This window comes from Rhinichthys klamathensis, unplaced genomic scaffold (assembly GCF_029890125.1).
Source record: "Rhinichthys klamathensis goyatoka isolate OS25496 unplaced genomic scaffold, OSU_Roscu_1.1 h1tg000028l_1, whole genome shotgun sequence".
Lineage (NCBI taxonomy): Eukaryota > Metazoa > Chordata > Actinopteri > Cypriniformes > Leuciscidae > Rhinichthys > Rhinichthys klamathensis.
In genome coordinates, this window is record NW_026606578.1 from 319,695 (window position 1) to 342,607 (window position 22,913).

General features: G+C 37.0%; 1 protein-coding gene across 1 annotated transcript; it reads right to left on the reverse strand.

Annotated features, from left to right (window-relative positions):
• Nucleotides 1-6,190: 6,190 nt before the first annotated feature.
• On the reverse strand, nt 6,191-22,212 carry ruvbl2 (RuvB-like AAA ATPase 2). The gene is made up of 14 exons (XM_056244731.1): nt 22,117-22,212; nt 21,846-21,901; nt 21,595-21,736; nt 17,846-17,975; nt 17,473-17,539; nt 12,823-12,929; nt 11,431-11,524; nt 11,210-11,333; nt 10,975-11,069; nt 8,825-8,943; nt 8,610-8,729; nt 7,252-7,381; nt 7,033-7,147; nt 6,191-6,524 (listed from the first exon to the last, which is right to left on the reverse strand). Exons 3-14 carry the CDS (start codon nt 21,722-21,724, stop codon nt 6,499-6,501), a joined length of 1,257 nt encoding a protein of 418 aa, XP_056100706.1. The 5' UTR covers nt 21,725-21,736; nt 21,846-21,901; nt 22,117-22,212; the 3' UTR covers nt 6,191-6,498.
• Nucleotides 22,213-22,913: the final 701 nt, after the last annotated feature.

A 22,913-nucleotide genomic window follows, 5' to 3' on the forward strand; every position in this document is an offset into this window, starting at 1 on the left:
GTAGATGATGACAGCCGCTTAATGCATCACAGAAACTGCACCACATCCTCTTCAGGGATTTCTTATACTCTTACACTCGTCTGAAATACGGCAAAAAAACTGCATTGAAAACCCTTACACTTGGTGTGGGATGCAGCAAGGCATGGGGTCATGCTGTCAATGAAGAGTGTGTATTAGTGATAATGTCAGGATGACCTGTACAGACTGATGCAATCTGTCAGGGTCTAAATATTCAATCCCTGAGCGAGAGCACTCGCTGGTACACAAAACACACAGATGGACCATGCTAAAGAACAGATTGCTTCATACCTCACTGTCCTCAAATACAGCAACATACACAGCATTGCATAACACACATCGCAGTCTTGGGTATTTATACACGTTGTCACTTCATGCATTATTACTGATTCGACACATTCATAAACTTTACACAGAAGTACGTCAGCATGCTGAAGTTGGGATGAGAAACATGGAACGAGTCACAGCAAAATTAAAGTGAAGAAAACATTGAACAGAAAATGTTGCTGCTCAGTATCGGCATCATCATGTAGTGAACACTTACATTTGAATAATTGATTGGAATGATCTCCGTTTTATAGAGACATATTTTATGGCAAATGTAAATAGAATGTCACCAATCTGCTCAATCAAGATGCATGTCATTGTCACTAAGTGTAAATGGTAAGGATGTACCAATATTCTGGCTGATACAATATGGTGATTAATTATTATCTTCATATTATGGCCGATAGGCAATAAACTGACAATATTGCACTATAGTTTAAAAGTTGAGGGTCACCAAGAATCGGTTTTGAAACAAAACAATACCTTAATTCAACAAAAATGCGTTAAAATTGTTCAAAAGTGTTGATGAAATTGTTTCATTTACAATTCATAAAAGATTTCTATTTCGATTAAATGCTGTTTTTTTTGTTTGTTTGTTTTTTGTGAAAAATGTATCATGGTTTTATTAAGCAGCACAACCGTTTTCAAAATTGATAATAATAATAATAATAAATGTTTATTGAGCAGCAAATCATCATATTATAATGATTTCTGAAGGATCATGTGACACTGAAGACTGGAGTAATGGATGCTGAAAGTTCAGCATTTCCACCACAGGAATAAATAACATTTTTAAATTGTAATAATAATTCACAATGTTACTGTTTTTAACTGCATTTTGTATAAATAAATGCAGCCTTGGTGAGCACAAGAGACTTCTTTCAAAAACATAAAAACAATTTACCAACCCCAAAGTTTTGAAGTGTAACTGTTAAGAGTAGGTTCTAGATTACTCTATTTAAATAAATTATAAAACACTAAAGCTAAAATCAAATCAGTCATTTTAAATGCTACAGGTGAATTTAGGCATCAAAACGCTATAACATATGCCGTATTAAAATACAATGTTCATTTTGAGATTTCATATATTTAGATTTAACCCTTGTGCCTCAGGGACATTTTTGGCCTTTTCAGTTTTGTTTTTTTGATCACTTTGCCTGTGTTAATGCTAACTGCATAAAATTTGGCACAGGTGCTTTTATTGTAATTTTACTATTTCACCGCTATTTTCTTAAAAAAATCTTTTTTGCACTAGGTACACAAAATACTCCCTCTCAGCGCCTTTTGGACAAAAATGGCCCCATTGAAACCCATTAAAACTGCATTTTTTTATCCCAGGGCCATTTAACTAAAATGATGCAATCTTTGTTAAGAGGCTTTCATTCTGTTGGCAAGGCTTCAAAATTGAAAATTTTACTATTTTTTTTATCAGATGGTGCCATTTTTTCAGGTTTGGTCTATAAAGCAAATACTCACTTTATTCCTGTTTTCTGCTTCGGCATATTATAGAGCCAATTGGATAAATTATGCAATGATATTTGTGTGGGTGTGTTGGTATGGATGTCAGAGTGTGGTTGGTATGTGTGTTATAAAAAATATATATGTGTGTGTGCATGTGTGTGTTTGTAATATTGAGAGAGGATAACTGCAAATCTAAAAATCCAATCACTGTGTGCACCAGTGGAGTTTTGCTGCATGGCATCCAATGGGGAAAGTCTGTTACTGCACCCAAACAAAATCTTAAAGAAAGCTCATTTTTTGAGATATCACCCTCATATTTGGAACACAACTTATTTATATGAATGGCTTTGATTTTCTAGCCGTTTTTGAGTTCAACTTGTTTTATAAAATATATATTTTATATAAAATAATGTTCATAAATAATTTTCATAAACATAAACCTGTATAACTTTTTTTGGATTGACTTATTCATTATTCACACATCAGCAATAATCTGCCAAGGGTCTTCTTTAAAATGATACCAAACTTATATCTGTGCTCCCAAGCTTCAAATTTTTATGACAATTTTTTGACGTTAACATTTTTGTCCTCTATGTGTAACTTTTTTTTAAATGAGGCACAAGGGTTAAAATCTGAGTGAGCGTTATACATAGATGGATGGATGGATTAAGATATTCCATTTTTAACACTTTATTTTACACTGACACCTCTCTTTTTCCCTTTACCTTCTCCCTTTCTGCTTTTCCATTATGACCCCAGCAATCACTTCTGTGATGCTGAAGCAGAGGATGTTGAAGAGCTGCCCACAGATATACAGTGCTGGTCAGAATTATTTGCCCCCTTGGTAAATATGATCAAGATGGCTGTAAAAAATAAATCTGCATTGTTTATCCTTTTGATATATATTTTTTTTTAAACGCAAAAATCTAACCTTTTATTGAAGTAAAAGAATTGACAGTGGGGGGAAATCACATTACAAAATAAATGTTTTTCTCCAAAACACTTTGGGAACAATTATTTGCCCCCTTCTATTAAATACTTTTTGCAACCTCCTTTATCCAAGATAACAGCTCTGAGTCTTCTCCTATAATGTCTGATGAGTTTGGAGAACACCTGACAAGAGATCAGAGACCATTCCTCCATACAGAATCTCTCTAGATCCTTCAGATTCCCAGATCCATGTTGGTGCATGTTTGATCTTTTATCTGTTGGTATTTGGTCAAATCCATGATGTCATGTATCGGAACAAGATGTCCAGGACCTCTGGCAGAAAATTAGGCCCACGGCAATTTCATTTTACCCCATGTTACCCCACCTCTGGCAGAGGTCCTGGACATCTTGTTCCTACATATGGCATCATGGATTTGATCAAATACCAACAGATAAAAAAATCAAAACCTGACGGCCTGTGCTACAAATCTTATGACGGGCCATGTTTGGATCTTCCAACAGGACAGTGATCCAAAAACAAACATCAAAATCAAAACAAAAATGGGTCACTGAGCACAAAACCAAGCATCTGCAATGGCCATCCCAGTCCCTGACCTGAACCCTATAGAAAAGGAGTGGGCTGAACTGAAGAGTAGAAGCGCCAACATGGATCTGGGAATCTGAAGGATCTGGAGAGATTCTGTATTGAGGAATTGTCTCTGATCTCTTGTCAGGTGTCCTCCAAACTCATCAGGCATTATAGGAGAAGACTCAGAACTGTTATCTTGGAAAAAGGAGGTTGCAAAAAGTATTTAATAAAAGGGGGGCAAAAAATGGTTCCCAATGTGTTTTGGAGAAAAACATTTATTTCATAATGTGATTTTACACCCACTTTCAATTATTTTACTTCAATAAAAGGTTAGATTTTTGCTAGTTTTTTTTAAATAAAATATCAAAAGGATTAACAATGCAGATTTATTTTTTACAGCCATCTTTGATCATATTTACCAAGGGGGCAAATAATTCTGACCAGCACTGTACAGCAGGAGACTGAGAGGGATTTGTGGGCTACAGATGACAGATTAATCCTCACGAGTGAACTGAAGAGATGGGGAGAGTTATGAAACATCACAAAAATCCCAGGTAAGAAGGCTAAGAGGGAGCAGCGAGGCTCCTGAAATCATCTCATGAAAATGATTTGTATTCCAATAATGCTCCTTTAAAGGGATTTTCAGCGCACAAGTCTACAAAGAAGAAGAAGAAAAAGTGGGTCATGATTAGTCAACCTAAAGAAGCAAAAATAGTTTTTTTCCTGGCCAGTCTACGACCTAAAATAATCACGAAAAAAAAATCTTCCAGCCCATTAGTCTTAAGAAACAGTCAAGTGTCCTCTTAATGGTAACGGATGTCATAACTTTCAGGGATCGCACTGAATTGGGCCTGGATTCAGTATAGCTTTCCAGCGCTTTTCCTTCTCTCACTGCCATTTATCCTGACATGTTAATGGGAGGTTTTGAATTACGGTCTTATCTCTGGGACGGTAGAGAGGAACGGAGAGAGCGCACACAACTCTCTCAGACCTTTTCAATTATACAGGCTACCTTTGATTTCATCTAACTGCCCAGATTCATCCAAAGCTCTTTTGAGACGGCCAGCCAGTGGCGTCTACTCAATGCGTCTCCAAGGATTATCTATCATGTTCTTTCCTCCATTTTAAAGTAGTCTGCTGTTTTGTTAGTCATGGTTCTTTTTTAACAGGCAGACACCCTGTAAATGGAAGGCTATGTTCACTCATGCAGCGTACGGAAACGTTGCTTTGTAACCTCAGACATGACGACGACTTCAGACCCTTTTGCTAAAATTGCCCCAAGAAAAGGTCCACTGTCCATCTATTCATATATTCATCACACTGTGAATGAATTGACTTGTCTTATGCTTGGTTAGCAAAGACCACACATCAAAACCTCTGGGTTTCTAAATCTCGCTCTGGTTTTGTTCAGTGTACATACAATCCTTGTAAACCATTATAGCATGTGGGCACACTGGCAATATGTGGACAAACATCACATTAATGTTTTAAACGACTCTTAAAACTTATCAAATTAAATACGTATAAAAGAAAACTTTCACGTACCGTGGTACTAAGGTGGGGGGAAAGAAATAAGAGATATCCACTGTCAAGTGTACAGTATAAAGAGCTGCTCAATATTGATTAAATACTGCCATCTAGCCAATTGCTGTAGTACTACAACTAACCAGCAGCCCAAGGAGGAAAACAGACGTATCAGCATGTGCATCTTCTCACCACTGTTGTTGACTGTTAACTAAATCTAAAACTATTCAAAAATCGTTTTCATTAATTAAAATAAAATATAAGTATTGGATGAAAAACGTGAATAAAAAAGGGGGAAATGTTGCCTTGGCCACAAGTGAAATAAAAACAAAGTTAAATAGACAGATTTAAAAATGAATAATAAAAATGACAAAAGCGTATAAACTTACTGAAACAAACTAAAATCTGAAAATATAAAAATAAAAGCTAATTCAAAATATTAAAGGATTATGATTTCAATTTTCTAACTTTAGTTAGTGTGTTGCTGTTTGAGCATAAACAACATCTGCAAAGCTGCAACGCTCAAAGTTCAAAGCAAAGGAAGATATTTGCTTTTCAAGAAATCGTTTTTTAAGGACTACAACAAACGGCTGGTATGGACTACACGACATTCCTCCGGGTTGGTGACATCACTAACCCTAAAATTGACATAAACCCCGCCCCCGGGAACCCCCATGTTGAGAAGAAGAGTTGTAATAGAGCACATTTTGTGAGTCTGCTCAAGCTGTCGCATCCGTCTTTTCACATCCAATACAGTATGTAACACAAATGCAATAGCATGTCACTCTGTAGGCATCTTACAACAGTTCCCACACAAGCGATTTATAGATTATCATGACAGAATTTGCTAATCAATGATTTGAAGATAGTTAACTCCACCTCAGCAACAAATTCATCAACTAACCATTCAGAAACGTCCTGTTGCATTCTACATGTTGTCACTTCTTCTTGAGTCTCTCCATCATTGTCCGACTCCAGTTTAAACATAAAAGGCAGAACAGTTTCTCACATTTTTGTGCTTGTCTGTGAGGTAATCGCAGCTGCTCATTTGCATTTAAAGGGACACTCACAAAACAACGCGTTTTTACTGACCCTCAAAAAGGGACAATTTTAACATGCTGTAAAAAAATATCTGTGGGATATTTTGAGCTAAACCTTCACATACACACTCTGGGGACAGAGGCATTATACCACCCCTTTAATGAATACTAAAATAATAATACTTAAACACTGCTTCTTGCATGAACATTAGGATCGGTTCATGAATATTGCCTAAGCTCACAAACACTGTAAATTATTTATTTGTAGTTATCAAGATCAATGGTTTCAGGCTTATGAGGCTGCCTAATAACAGAGTATCATTATATTCATGGTCAAATAGTTTTTATTACATCCTTTTGGTTGCCATGTTATACAGCCATCAAGAAGAAATAGTTTTTTATTCAATGCAAAACATAAAATCTAGCAATACCAAGTAACAAATGAAGAAAAAAACTTGGAGGATGGAAAAAAAAACAAAAAAACTTGAGAGCATGAACACACTCAATTGCATGAACACTTCTACGGCGGCTCTGCAAGGGACGAGGTCATAAGAGTAAATGGACTTCACAGGAGCGATGAATGGACATGCCCTTTCACAGTGTCTCTGATTAAGAGGTGTCCATCTGAGGGGGTTCTAAACAAAGCAATAGAAAGTGGAAGTTAATACATTGTAAATAGTCAATTTTACACCTTTAAATTTTAAGCAATATAACACTCACAATTGTGCTTTTTGTTGAAGAAATTAGGCTGACATTCAGTACAACAGCAAGACTGTGAGTGTGATATTGCTTTTATACAACACTTCTATAAACAAGGTGACAGAGTAGCTTACATTTTAGATATAAAATGGCCATTTCAGAGACAATATGGGTTTTTGTGGCTCCGCAAATAAAAACAGTTCCAAAAAAAGGCAAAGCAGGATTAATTGTGGAATGCAACACTAAGACAAAGTGGCATGAAAAGCCCTAGTGATGTTGGTCTGTATATTATCACTCTTGGAACACTGCTTGTTCAATCGAATAATGTACAGCTTCAAAATAACATTAAGCATATGTTTGTTGAAGATATGACACATGGGCCCTTGGGACCTTGCTGTAAGACCCCCAGGAATGAGGGGCATGAAAAGCAGAGAAGAATCTCACGTGTTTCATTGAAGAGGAAGGAGTCCTGGTACTCTTTCATGTACTGTGAGGATCGGGATTCATCCAGGAAGAGAGAGTAGACCCTCTTAATGTCCTCCACTTGGACTTCAGTGCCCTGTGAGAAATAGCCAACCACGGTCAGACCAAAAATGCTTGTTCACTACTTCTGTATTGTATTTTCTTGCAGCTCTAGCCATGATACGTGTGTGTTAGCATTACCCGGCGTTTGCGGCACACCAGGCCTGCAGTACTGATGAGCTGGATGGCGTAACGGAGGGAAGTCTCCAGTCCAATACGTGTTAAAACTGTGTGTGCCTCCTCACTGAGCTCGACATCCTCCTCCTCGCAGCTGAAACACAAAACACACGTGTGTACGGTGAGAAGTGAGACTAAACTCTCATATGATATGATAGGGCTGCATGATTAATCTATATAAAACCGAAATCGCGATTTGGCTTAGTTTGATTATGAAATTGCAGAGGCTACTTTTTTTTTTTCAATTAAATAAATATATGCACAGCGTTTCATAATGGGAGCACCAGTGTGATCAGAGCATCTCGATCTCTACAAGCGCTTTGAGTTTGAGTCACTTATGATGTGCATTTGAAAAGCAAACTGAGCAAAACATTACATGTCTTTACTCCAAACTCACTTCATAACATCAGTCGAGTGTTTAAAATAACTTCCATTTGGGATCTGAAGTGGCTTCTTATCACATAGTGAGGCAGAGATGGTATATATGATTCTGTAGTATTCTATACTGAAATTAATGCTATGTTGCTTAGTATTGCATTATAAATATACTTTATACTTATGAAAAAACATGAGATGGCTTGGACACAGATAACCATATATTGTCACAGTCGTGTGTTTATTGTCTTCATGTTTAGTAATTCAATGCATTTCTAGCTTCTTTTTATTCCGCTACAGCGATAGCTGGATGCCTTTGTCCATATTATGGCTTTCCTAGAACGTCATAGGTTTTTTTACTTCTGTGAAGCATATTTGGAATTTTGGCACGAGGGCGCCGCCCAGCTTCCATTATGAATGAAACATACATTACATATGTTTATAGCTCTCAGTAATGCTCGCACCACCCTATTTTGGGTAAAAATATGAAAAATAATACTTCTCTCTAAAGAAATTTGAAGTAAACATAATAATCCAAAATATGTTTTTTCTCCAGTGTAGTGTACTGAAAATATCCTTTCTAATGAGTTATAGCTAAAGGCCACCTACTTTTTAACTCATAAAATAAAGGTTTTCTGTAAAATAAAATAATTATTTCAATTGTTATATCATTATATTCATTCTTAAATATTGTATGTTTAATTTTAAGAACCAAATAGTGCTATTACAATAGTAATAATTCTTATTTTGTTTCATATTTTTATTTAGTAATCATTGATATTCAAGCACAACATTTTGGGCCAAACTGTGCAGCCCTACAAGCAGGCACAAAAAACTTTTTTTTTTAAATCGCATTTAAAATCGAAAAATCACAATTTTAACAAGCAAAAACTCAATTTTCCCCAAATCGTGCAGCCCTACAATATGACCTTGGAAAGTTCTCTCACCGAATCTTCAGGATCTGTCTGGTCTCTTTCTCGGTGTAGGGAGTGGTAGCAATGATCAGCAGACGGTCAAGCATGTCTATGGGAATACCATGAGGACTCTGGTAATTGGTGCCTCTAATACTGTAAAAATGAAACACAACAGTGAATGAGGAGATATGATCCAAAATATCATCATGTATTAATGGTAGTTATTGATGCTGTGTTTGTGTGCATACCGGGTGATGCCTCGATTAGTGGCCATGACGAGTACAGGTGAAAGATCACTCTCTAGGGCTCGATTCAGAAAAGAAAAGCATTCTATGTCCAACATGTGGACCTCATCAATGAAGAGAACCTGCAACCACACAAAAAATAAGCTCAACAACAAAACAATGCATTTCCATTGCAGGCATAAATTATCTCTATAGAATGGTGCTACCTCAAAATAACAAACCCATTTCAAAACATGATGGATATAAGATGGCAATAAAAAGGTTTAATTTAGGGTAGACTTGAAATACACAAATGAAAATATTTCTTGGTTACAACATTCTGGTGGCCAGTTTAAAATCTTCAGGGATTGTAGCCTCAGAAAAGCTGTATGTAAAAATGATTTTTATCCTTAATAAAAAATATGATTCACATCTAGTTTTTATAATACAGAGAATCATACAAATCAGGGTCCGAAATTAACTTTTTGGCTCAGCTGCCACGAGGACTGGTAGATGTAAAAATCCACCAGCCAAGCATATTTTTTACCGGTCAAAATAATAAACAGCCTTTTTGTGTCACATAGCCTATACATTCATATATATATATATATATATACATTTAAACATTTTTGTCATTATATTTATGGTCTATTATTTTCCATTTTTACTTTTATTTACACAAATATTACACAAATTACACAATTTACACACATTCAAATAATATTTTTGTGGTGGTGCCTATGAAAATAGTTCTGTACAAATGAAATGTATTAATTGTATATTTAATAAAATATATGCAATAATAATATATTATAATTATTTTTTTAAAAATTAGTTTTACTCTGCCTATTTTTTTTACTCCATTTACTCTGATTGATCCGATCAGTAACTAAAGGACTGCTATATTTACTTGACCTGTGGAGGGCGCTCTGTTCAGAAGTTGACCACTCATCTGCCCTGCTGTTTGTGCATTTGTTTGTTTGCGTGTGTGAGCAAGAGTGACAGAAAGTTTGTCTTTTCTCTTTGTTTCTTTTTTTTTAATGTAATTCGTCCCCCTTTTCGTTCAAAAGTTGGCTCACTCATGTTTGGTTTGGTTTGAAATGTGCTGGGGACAGAGACGCATTCGGAAGTGCATTTTCAGAAGTGCTGGGTACAATGACGCAATATAAGTAAATACAGTTAGTACAAAAAAATATGCTAATGTCATAGAACGGATGTACCTAATACAAATAAATAAAACATCTCCAGTTAACTAGCAGAGCATTCATTTATTTCGCTAGTATTAAATAAGAGATCTAGCGCTTAAATCTGTTGTTTTTGAAATCAAGCTGAGTGCTCGTTGCCACTGCGATCAGATGCATGGATACAGTGTTCTCCACCCGGACGCGCTCTTCGATCTATCGCCGTTGAGGAGACTCTCCGCATTTTATTACATTACTATTTTGGTATGAACATTCACCCGCCAGTGTGGAAAAATCACCAAACGGAAAATCTACCCGCATTTGGTGCTTGGCGGGTGTTAATTTCAGACCCTGATACAAATTATTATTTGTATGTTATGAGGAATTGCTTGAATGATTTAGTAGATATGGATGGAATATATGGAGCCAATGGTGCATAGAGATTTTTATGACTTTATTCAACTATTAATTTCCTTCTCTGTGGGCCTCGAGATTTCACGTAGTGTAACAGCGCAGCGCTTCTGTGGTGTACGTCACACGCATCACACATGACCAGCGTCGGCCAATAGTGAGCCTACGTGTGACGTACAACACAGAAGCGCTGCGCTGTTACACTACGTGAACTCACTCGAGTGATCCAGCTCTCAGATTTAATCAAAAATATCTTTGTGTTTCGAAGATGAACGAAAGTCTTACGGAGTTGGAACAACATGAGGGTGAGTAATTACTGATAGAATTTTCATTTTTGGGTGAACTAACCCTTTAATACCTACATTTTGGAGGCAATTCTACAGCATTTCATTGATTTACTTTATTTTAATTAAAGAAAATGGAATCAAACATTTTTCAAAAAAACTAAAATTAAATTAAATTAAATTAAAAGTCTGTACTCCTACGTTTTTTCTTAAAAACCAGTCAATGGTTGGACGATTTTCACGAAAAAAAACCCTAAAGTAAAGCCCTAAAGGGCTGGTATTTGTCTGGCCTGCTTACCCCAGGAATGATCTCAGCTTTGCCTTCTTCTCTCCACTCGGACACTTTAGCATTGATCTGCTCTCGAACCTCTGACTTAATCTCTCCTGTGTCACCTGCAGAACAGACCATCAAACATCAACAACAGCAAACACACAAAATCTACAGAGCCATTTCATTCTGAAAAATAATCAAGGATTAGTTTCACTGAGCATGTCATTATCTAGTTTGTCAGTTTTAAAAAGCTGTGACAAACCTGAAAATAAGGCCAGGAATCCCTGAGTGCGGCTGTTAATGACGTCAATTTCATGAAGAGAGACGGTGTGAACAACCTCCTTCCGTTTCTGCAGTTCTCCCTCTGGACATTGCACAAACTGTGTCTGAAATAAACAGCAACAGTATATATAAAAAAAACTCTCAGGAAAATGTTGTCATTGATTGATGGATTCATTTCACAGACGAAGAGAGAATGTGTACCTGTGACCCCATGGCGTCGTAATCTCTTGCTCGAGTAAAAGACCTTCCCAGCTTGCTAATCTTTCCTGTGGCTTTATCAATGGTGATCACATCTCTGCAGAATATGAAATATTATAATGTGCCAGTTCTTAAGTTTTTTTTGGGGGGGGGGGGGGGGGGGGGGGGGGTGGATGGGGAGTAGAGGCATTTGTACGTATGACTTATATGCATGAGTAATCTGTTATCAACATTATATAATTAAAATGAATAATAATCATAACATTTACTATTAACAATAATAAAAAATGATTACTACTACTAACAATAATAACATTACTAATACTAGTGATAATGGTAATAATGCAACAACTCCAGGGCTCACTACTGGAAACCAGATAAGACCAAACCTCAGGGGCCTCATTTATAACCGTTGTGTACGCACAAAACAGACCCTGAAAGAGGCATACGCCACTTCCAACCCATAGGTTGTTTATAAAAACAAACTTGACGGGAAAATGTGCGCACCTGCACGCAAACTCTGACCCATGCGTACGAACGTTTTGGAGACGGAGCAGTTTGGCGACACCAATGGTCAGCTGAGGGACTGAAGGCAGATGAAGGAAAAATACTTTAAATCTTCCTTATGACTCCTAATCATAAATATAGTGCATGTTCACAATAACAGTTGAAATAAATAAAAGAATGATTTAAACTGTTTTAGCCTACATCTTATATGTAAACCAACCAATCACCGACAGGGGGTAAGTGTTGTGAGGTTTTGCGCTCGTGCACGGCTGCACGCGGGAGAAAGAAGCCAGCGTCTATCAACGAACCCATGTCGGTGATTGGTTGGAACACTATTTATTTTGGTTTTGAGTGGTTGGTGAAACCAATTGTTTTTGTGTGCAGATCTTAGAGCCTAGGCTGCCTACAGAGACGCGTTTTTTGGACACCCTGCTTATGGGCCGGGCAGCTAGCGGATCGTTAGGATAGATAGATGAATGTGATCATTTATGTTTGGGCCTGAAATCGCTGATACAACCTTTAAGCAGTTAAATTACATGCTAAAATCATTACCGAGAAGTTACAAAAAAAATTATATTCTAATAAATATAAATATTTGTAGTGGATGTGATGCTTTTGAATACTTTTCCTGTGTTTTAATGTTTTAACTACAGCGTGGATTGCTTAGCACATGATAATAGCAGAACTCATGGTCTGAGAAAATATTTACATACACTTTACACTTTTAGTAAGGATCCTACGCACAGTTTTATAAATGAGACCCCAGGTGTTTCAGTGGTTAAAGTTACAAACACGATTAATACATTTTGTAGGAGGAGCTGGATGGCAGTCCAGTCTGATCCATTTGTGTCTGATCCATTGAGGATCCCATTTTTTCAATCTACATACCCGGCTTGTACTCTCTCTTTACTGAGGCTCTCGATCATTTTGGTCCCCAGGTCATAGATGGTTTCCATCTCTGTCGTCTTCAGCGTGAGTTTACCCACTTTTGCACCCTTAACACAAATACAGAAAGGAGAGGAAATTATTCGCATCTAACTGAGTTCACTTAGGGACATGTCCTAGCTTCTATGCAAGCATAGTCACATTGAGCACTAATATGAGCCCTACACTCAACTTATCACGGTAGCTGAAAACTCATTTTTCACTTTCATAATAACAAAAAGTTAATTTCCCACTGAATAATGATAAACATCTTTAATAATGCTTTCCACCCAAATAGGTGAATTTAATTAGAGTGCATTGAGGTAAGTGTGTTGCGTGATGACCTTCTTATTTGCTTCGGCTTCTCAAGATATTTCAAATGTTACAGTCACAATGACAATTCTTATTTTTTTATGGAAAACGGCAGTATTTGTTATTAAGCGTGCACATGATTATTCTTTATAATCTTTAATCAAAAACATTACTGTGCCAGCCTCTCACAAAATTATCTCTTCTCCGCAATATTCTCTCCCCTTCAGCAACCTGTCACTCACATGAAATGTAGCAATTATCAAACGACAACGATCCAATCACTACATCTTCTTGTTCATGATGTCATTTTACTCAAATATATGTCACAACAGGGAAGAAAAACGATCAAAATATTCTATTTAATGCTGACTTTAACCTCTTTATTATTTAGAGTTAGGGGTGGGGGATATGGCAAAAATATCATATCACGATTTTTTTTCAGGAAAATCACGATTTTGTCAATTCTTTTTCATGTTGGTTTTACTATTTTGCAAGTAACTGAGCATTACAAGCCAAACTAATGTCCCTATTTAAAAAATAAAGCTTTAGGTAACAAAATATAAAATAAAAAAGAATGGCAGACATTTAGGCCAAAGTGGCGAAGATAAACATATTTGTCATTATTTTCTTTGTTATTAAAAAATACCAAAGATACACATTTCTAGGGATGGGAATTGAAAACCGGTTCCACTCGAGAACCGGTTCTAAGTTTAACGATCCATCGATATTGTATGCCCTCGACGTTAACGAGTCCTCTTATCGATGCTCCTGCTCTGAGTCAGCCATAGTATGTAGGCTACGGACCGTGAACTCACAACTGTCCTTTGTCCTTTATCAAGCACCATAGCACGGTGTCCAAAGCGAATTTTTGTACCGCCAAAGTCTTATTTGATCGGTGAGTAATGTAGTTGAACTGCTGCGCTTGTGACAGGGCGCATGTTAAACTGAACGAGCAGAGAGAGAGAGAGCCCCGGTCGCGCACTCTCTCTCTTCGGAGCAAGGCGGCTTCACCGTCTCAAAACTAAGCGCTGTCTTCTCTTTCCCTCGCACATATTAATCAAAATAAACGACACGATGGTAAGGTCGGGAGACTAAAGTTTCATGTTCTCAACAGACATTTACATCGATAGTCTGGCGTTATAATTTATTTGCTTTTGGTGTACTGTGGAGTGGGTTAAACTGTTTTTAATGGCAGGCTAGCAGATACCGTTGACTCGCGCTAGCCTAGCACCGGCGAACTATGCAACTGGAACGACTGGATGAATTTTTTTTAAAACTGTCTCCACTCATAAATAACACTAAGGCTAACTTGGAAATGAGGCCTGATGTCCAAAATTCTGAACCACCCTTTAAAGCTACTATTAAATTTCTCAGTCAAGAGCAGTGAGTGATTTTCTCTTGTGTTTTGTTGTTTTATTGAAGGAGTCATATAATGGTACATGCACTTTTACAAGTTGATTGTACTGAAATGTGTGTTGGCAGTGCCTGTACACAACCATCATAAAAAGATAAAAATCCATCCAGTGTTTTTGTTTTAATCTCCTTATATGTTTTCCCCTGCCTCAAATTGAGCCGTTCGATTGTTGATTGACAGCATCGTTTCAACACAGACCCGCCCTCGCTCGTAAGAGCTGTCAATCATAGTCTGCGCGGACCGGCGCGGTCATTGTTGATATGCTGGAGCACTGTCTATGAGCAGAATGGCGTCTAAGCGATTGTGGTGTTCTGTTCTTGGGTGTAATAACGAACACACCAGTCATTTTAATGTTCCTAAATCCGAACCGCTGAAGACGCAGTGGCTGAGTTTGTTTTTGAAGGGAATATTCCCCACGAGCAACGTCAATGCTCTCATGTTTGCGCGAATCATTTCTCACCAGACTGCTTATAAACGAGGGTCAGTATGAGCTGGTTTTGCTAAGAAGCTGCTCATGAAAAAAGGATCGGAACCAGCTATTCGTGTTCCTGCTGAACCTCTAGAACAACTGAAGTGAGTGTAACGTTTTATTAAACTTTATATTAATATTTATATTAATATTTGCAAATCGCTTGCACGCTTCACAATGAATGCGTCTAAGGTTTACAATCAGGGTACATTACGGCATGTTTTCTATGTATGATGTTCTCAATATAATTCATAATCCCACGTTTATACTGAACAACGCGTTATGGTTATTGTGTTATTGTGTTACAAACAGTGTAAGTTACACACAGAACAGAGAGGCGGGGTGAGTAAAGCTCATTATCATTTAAAGTCATATGCACTGAAACGGCGTGCTGAAAACAGAGCTGTTTTTGACCAAGTAAAATAAGTGTTTTCTTACAATACTAATGAGAATTTTTAATTAAAGTATATTACAAACTTTTAATTTAGACCCTAAAGAATCATACTAGCTTGTACAAAAATGGCATTATATGACCCCTTTAACATTAAAGGGATAACTCCCCAAAAAATTCTAATAGTCATAATTTACTCTCTCAAGTTGTTTAAAACCCGAACAAGTTTCTTTCTTCTGTTGGAAATAAGTTATTTTGGAGAATGTGAGAAACCAAACAGTTGCTGGTCCCCACTGACTTCAATAGTATACATTTCCTACTATGGAAGTCAATAGGGACCAGCAGCTGTTTGGTTACCCACATTCTTCAAAATAACTTATTTTGTGTTCAGCACAAGATAGAAATTAATAAAGGTTTGGAACAACATTAGAGCGAGTAAATGTGGGTAAACTATGTCTCCAGAGTGTATGTGTGAAGTTTTAGCACAAAATACCCCACAGATATTTTTATATAGCATGTTAAAGTTGTCACTTTTTGAGGGTTTGCAAAAACGCACCGTTTTGTGCCTGGCCCTTTAAATGCAAATGAGCTGCTGCAGAGGGCGGGGTTTCAAGAGCTTGTGTGTTAGCAGCTGCGGATTACCTCATGCAGACACACTAAAATGACAGAAACTGTTCTGCCTTTAATGTTAAAACTGAGTCAGACAAAGATGGAGAGACTCAAGAAGTAGTAACAACATGTAGAATGCAACAGAACGTCTCTGAATGGTTAGTTGATGAATTTTTGTTGCTGATGTGGAGTTAACTATCTTCAATTAGGATATTCTGTCATGGTAATCTATAAATCGCTCCTATAGAAACTGTTGTGAGATGCACACAGAGTGAATTTCTATTGCATGTGAAAAGATGGATGCAAAAGTTTGAGCTGACTCACAAATGTACTCTTATACAACAACTTTTCCTCTTCTCGACATGGACCTGGTGTTCCCGGTGGCGGGGTTTATGTACATTTTAGGGTTGGTGATGTCACTAACCCGGGAGGAATGTCGTGTAGTCCATACCAGCCGTTTGTTGAAGTCCTTTTCTTTAAAAGCAAGTATCTTCCTTTGCTTTGAACTTTGAGCGTTGTAACTTTGCAGATGTTGTTTATGCTAAAACAGCAACATTTCACACTAACTATAAAGTTAGAAAAGGGAAATCATACTTTACCACCCCTTTAAGACCAGCACACGACGTGTCTAATATAGACGCATATGACACACCAGAGTTTCTCTCAAATGTTTGCTTTCACTTTACAATTAACCAACTGTGTTTATATAAACCTTGTGTGTATTTTACAATATTAGTGCAACAGGACTCGAAAGATAACTTAGTCCAGTAACCAGGCACTGTTTGACAGGCTTTTAGTGCCTGTGCGCTTCAGGTGTTTGTGCTCAGGAAAGCGCATCAGCACGCGAATTAAATGTTTTTCCGGCAAGGCTTTAAAGCACATGCAAATAACGAACGTTTGTGAATTGCAGTGTGCTGTGAGTGTAACTCTACCTCTGCGTTAAGGATAGTTCACCCAAAAATGAAAATTAGCCCATGATTTACTCACCCTGAGGCCATCCTAGGTGTATATGACATTTTTCTTTCAGACGAATACAATCAGAGTTATATTAAAAAATGTCCTGGCTCTTCCAAGCTTCATAATGGGAGTCAATGGGTATATCTTTTTTTATCCATCCGTGATAAAAGTGCTCGAAACGGCTCTGGGGGGTTAATAAAGGCCTTCTGAAGTGAAGCGATGCATTCGTGTAAGAAAAATATCCCTATTTAAAACTTTATCGACTAAAATAACTAGCTATACATACCAGAGCCATGTGGAGCACTTTAATCATGGATGGATGCGCTTTGATGGACTTCCAAAAAAATATACCCATTGACTCCCATTATAAAGCTTGGAAGAGCCAAGAAAAAACAATGGTAACAAAATAGAAAGGTTAATTCAGTGAAACTGGTTAATGGAGGGAGAAGAGCACAGACTCACAGTTCCTGTAGCCGGTCTGTCGATCTGAATCTCTACCACCTCTCCTTCAATGATCTCAGTCTCCTCTCTGCCAGACAACAAATATAGAACATAAGCAGTCATGCCATACTTTTTGAAGTATTAAACAAACTTTATCCTAGAACTATCAAAAAAGAATAATAATAATAATAATAATAATAATAAAGTATAATGAATCTAAATTCCAAAAAATGAACATCCATTCATTTAAATAATGTATATATATAAAGATTCCTTCAAATCCCATTGCCCTCTATCTTTGATGGATCATAATGACAAAGTGACAACAAGCATGTTAATATTTGTGGAGGTTGGTGACTTCATCCTGCTTCACCATTCAATCGGCCTCACTCACTTTATCCTGACTCCTATGGCTTTGCGGAAGGCCTGGCTCAGAGCCTCTGTCTTGCTCATCTCCAGAGAGAAAATCTCACTCCCGGCCATAGCAGTGAAAGGTGTGTCAGGGCCAAGGGACTGAGCAATACCTGTACAATAAACAGCTCTCAATCGTGAATAGGTCTTGTGCTGTTTACAGTAGGGATGCACGATATATCGACCACATATCGATATCGGCCGATAAATGATCTTTTTTGATGTTATCGTTATCGGTCCGATAAGAAAATTGGGCCGATATATCAAAGCCGATAGATAGATTATTTACTTCAGTAGAGAGATGCGCGCTGTTCGCCATGATGGTTCTGAATGATTGGATTCACTTTGAAAAGGAAGATACAGTTCAGTGCAACATGTGCAGCACAAATCTGTCACATAGGCTTCATAACATTATAATAAAAACAGCAAAAGAATGTTGTGAATTGTTGTTCGCCAGTGTTTCAGCGCGACGAGCGCGTTGTGGCGGAAAGAGCGCGTCTATGGAGTTTAGCCTTCATGACAAGCACAGTCAAGTTCTCTTGAGCATTCGCAGCATTCTGCGCCATTGTAAGTTGTAATATGTTTATTTTGTGTATATATATCCGATTAATCTAATATAGGATGCGTTTGGTTGAATTAATGAACGATGCAGTAGCGCTTCATTGTACCGGTGATCATCTTTGCTGTGATCATCTTTGATCATTTTAGCGTTGCGCAGCTCAAACAGCAATGCACATTTATAACTATAATTGGGACTGTCACATGCCATTATAATGAGAACACTATTGTAATAAAACGTTGTGAATTCTCTGTTTAGTTGCCGTTTCAGCGCGTTGTTGTGAGAATAGCGCATCCAGAACAGGGATTAGCCTTATGACCAGTGGCGGCTCCAGACAATTTTGATTGGGGGGGGCAATGGGGGGTCCTGGTCATTTCAAGGGGGGTCTCATGAAAACCAACAAAAAATACAGTGGACACGGCTAATAACTGCATATTGCTGCTACTTAACAAATGGTAAATGGACTGCATTTATATAGCGCTTTCACAGACCCAATGGCCACCAAAGCGCTTTACATATTGCCTCACATTCACCCATTCACACACCGACGGTTTTTTGTTTTTAATTAATTAATCAATTGCAGTTTGCAAACAATATGCTCGAACTTTAATTGCCATAGCCACACCCATGACAGAAAACATATTTACAAAATAGTATCCTCCTCATCCTCCAATTCCTCGGTGTCCTCTGTTTCCAGTCTTTACTAAGAAATCCTATGAAAAATTATTTACAAAATCTTCTGCAGGACAGTTCAATTCTTTACAATAATATAATATATTATAAAAGAAAGTTAAGCTGTTACACTGAGATGGTTTAGGAAAACCATAAAGTGTTTTTGTACAGTCAATTAATTGTACAGGCAGCATTAAACCATCAAAGTTAAATGATTGTTTATAGCTTATGAATTTCCTAGCCTGTATTTTCTTTAGCAGGGGGTTTCAAACTTTTTAATGGCAATGAGCCCTAAACAATACCCTTGTGAGATTCTTTATTTAGGCTTATAATATAATAAAATATATGCCCAATATAATATAATATAAAAAAATGAATTGAAGTATTTGAAGTGATAGTTTAAATGCTTCAATTTGTTTTCATATTATATTATTATAATATGAAAACAAACTGAAGCATTTACTGTAAATAGCTAGATCTAATAGCTAAATATTTTCAAGAAAAGTCAATATGTGAACTCTTTTATAGTAGCCTAATCTGACCATGCCTGAAACTATTTAAATCTATGTAAACTAATGATGTATTTTGAGTTTGCACGCGGGTGTGTGTGTAATTGTTACCGTTCTGTGTCCATCATCCGTTATTTCCACCACTTTAATCAAACCACTCTTCTTTAAAACATGATATTGTGATTTTATTTCACATGTCTTTGCGTTTCTCGTCGCCTCTCGTATTGAGATAGGCTATTTGGTCCGCACACACGACTCACTGCCAATCACACGCGCTCAGATCATTCTCTTTCTTTGAAACATGTTAACTGCACTCACCAGTTTAAGCACTGCAATTATTTCTCACATACAATCAAATGGATTTCCCCACACATTTTGCGTCAGTCCTCTGCGTGGCATATTATTCTTTTCTGCGCGGCCGCGGCATCAGAAGTGCACGACCGCGCACGCGCGCAGCTTAGAGGGAACGTGATTCTTATGTTTATATATTTTGTATGTCGAATAAATTATTAATTATTATTGTTCTGCGTAGTTTGAAGATAAACATTTTTAAATATTTATCCCTGATATATATTTTTTTTAATCAGGAAGGGGGTGGGGGGTCAAATGGGGGGTCAAAGCATTTTTTGGGAGGGTCTTGAGACCCCCCAAGACCCCCCCTGGCGCCGCCTCTGCTTATGACCAGCACAAGTTTGATTATGCATTCTTGTCATTTTGCGCAGATAAGTCGTAATATAAAGTTGATGTAATATAAATATCTGATTAATCTCTCACATATGATGCGTTTCGTTCGTGGATTTAAACAACCTGCTAGAAAAGTTCTTCAGTTTTTGCCGGTGCTCGTTCTCTTCAGCTTCAGCGCGCGCAGATTAAACAACAATGCAAAACATTAAAAGCTATGATTGGGACTGTCATACAATTATAATTGTATTCACTATTGTAATACATTTGTAAATTCTTTGGGTTTGCATTCTTCAGCAACCGTTGAGTTCAATCAACCTTCTCTTCAGCTTCAGCGCGCGCAGCTCACACAGCAATGTCATTTGAAACAGTAACTATAAGCTATTAAAGATGTTTACTATCAATGTAATATTAATAAAAATGTTACATTTTTTTCAAAAACATTGCGTTATAATTAATAACTAACATTATTTTGTTCTCGTATTATTTTCATCAACGATATGGTTTGATTAAAATATTTTATTGTCCGTGCGGAGGCGATTCCATTTTATTGATCCATGGGACATGCATTTTGTTGCTTTATATGCAGCCCAATGTTATCCAATGACTTGTTTGCATTATTTATGGATTTAATTTTTTGTTAGGCAATAGATTTTTTGATAACACTTTACAATAAGGTCTCATTTGTTAATGCATTAACTAACAGAGAGCAATAGCCTTTGTTATTGTTAGTTAATAAAATATGTGCGTTCATGTTAGTTCACAGTGCATTGACTAATGTTAACAGATACAACTTTCTTAAAAATGTTTTATAAAATTGTTGGGTCATGCTAACTAATGCTAACAAAATTAAACCTTATTATAAAGTACCATTTTTTAATAAAGAAAGTTGTCCATATGAGTGTAAAATTATTTTTAAAAGTTGATGAATCTTACACTGGTTCAAACTAGGCTATACTGTATTGTATAGGTTTGATTTATGTTAAAAGTGTTTGAGACAAGGCTTTTAATGGTGAGCCTTTTGTTATACAGGCTATCAAAGTATATACAATTTTTTATTTAGATTTATCGGCCAATATATCGGTTATCGGCTTTCAAATGTAAAGAATTATCGGTTATCGGTATCGGCCAAAATGTTCATATCGGTGCATCCCTAGTTTACAGAGTTTGTTATAATGTCACATGTTAGCATATAATATTTTACAATGGCTTTACAACATAAAAAGCAACATAATATTATATATATATATATATATATATATATATATATATATATATATATATGAGATTAATCATGATGCAAAAACTCACCCATAGCAATAGCCGTCTTGCCCGTTCCAGGTTGGCCAGCAATGAGGACTGCACGACCAGCAATTTGACCATCTTTGATCATTTCAAGGATCAGCCCGGCTGCCCTCCTAGATGCCAGCTGACCCACCATCCCCTGAGACACCTGGTGAGAGAGAGGTTCAGCATTCTGTTTTAAACATACTGTGAGCAATATTTAAGCCAACGACAAGTACGTTGCCACTGGTAAATCAATCATATTTATTGAAAATTACCTGTCGTGCCTCCAAGGCATCATCCAACCCAAGGCCACGAATGTGAGAGTGTGCACCTGCCACAGAAGTCAACATTTAGCATCTGGCATGTAAATGCATATGGCATCTTTACATATAGCATGCATATGGCATCTTTACTTCCGTACATTCATTCTGTAACGTTAAATAAACTGAGCCATTTTGATCACACATATATACAGTATATATATATATTTGTGTGTGTGTGTGTGTGTTATGTTATTGTAATGATGTAATTAATTAAGTTTCTCACCAATCCTCTCAATGCGAGTGATGTCTCGCACCTCCGGAACCTTCGTGGTTGCAACCTTTCATAAATTAAAAAGGTAAACATAATTTATTAAATAATAAATATCAAGTTGTGTTTTAATGCTTCGTTGTGATATTTTCAATGTTTAATGCTTCGTTGGGAACTAATTTGATCAGTAAACAACCGTTAAGCGCGTGCGTTGCCATAGTGACACAGGAGCGCAACACAGAGTTTCCAGATAGTTGCACTTTTAGACATGCTAGTCAGTAAAGTGTAAACTGTAAGATGCGGCATCGTAATTTTACTAACGTTACCGCGATGACAATTTGTGGCAAATGCGCTAATAATGCAGTAGCTGCTATACATGCTGGAGTTTCATATTCCCAATAAAAACAGTGGTATGGAGGCTAAGCAACCATAAACACAACCTTTGGCCGCAGCCTAGTAAAAGAACAGCAACTAAAAAAGATTTTCAATTTCTGAATATCTGGATTAAAGCCATTTTCATGAATGCACATCGAAATCTCAAAGCTCTGGATTATATCTGAATAATTATTGTAATAAATTGAAGCACATGTGCTAAAAAGCGGCAAGCTTACAGAAGTAATGTTATTCACAAAACATTCCAAGGCCTTAAACAGACAGCACACAATAGCAGTAAATACATACATTATATTACATATATCCTAAGAAATTCGCACATTTGTCAATAATTCTAAAATAAAACGTTATATGTTGGACTTGCCTGGGCTGCCATGTTCTCTCCCGTCAGGCGGTTGTATCTGAATGGGTGCGCAGTG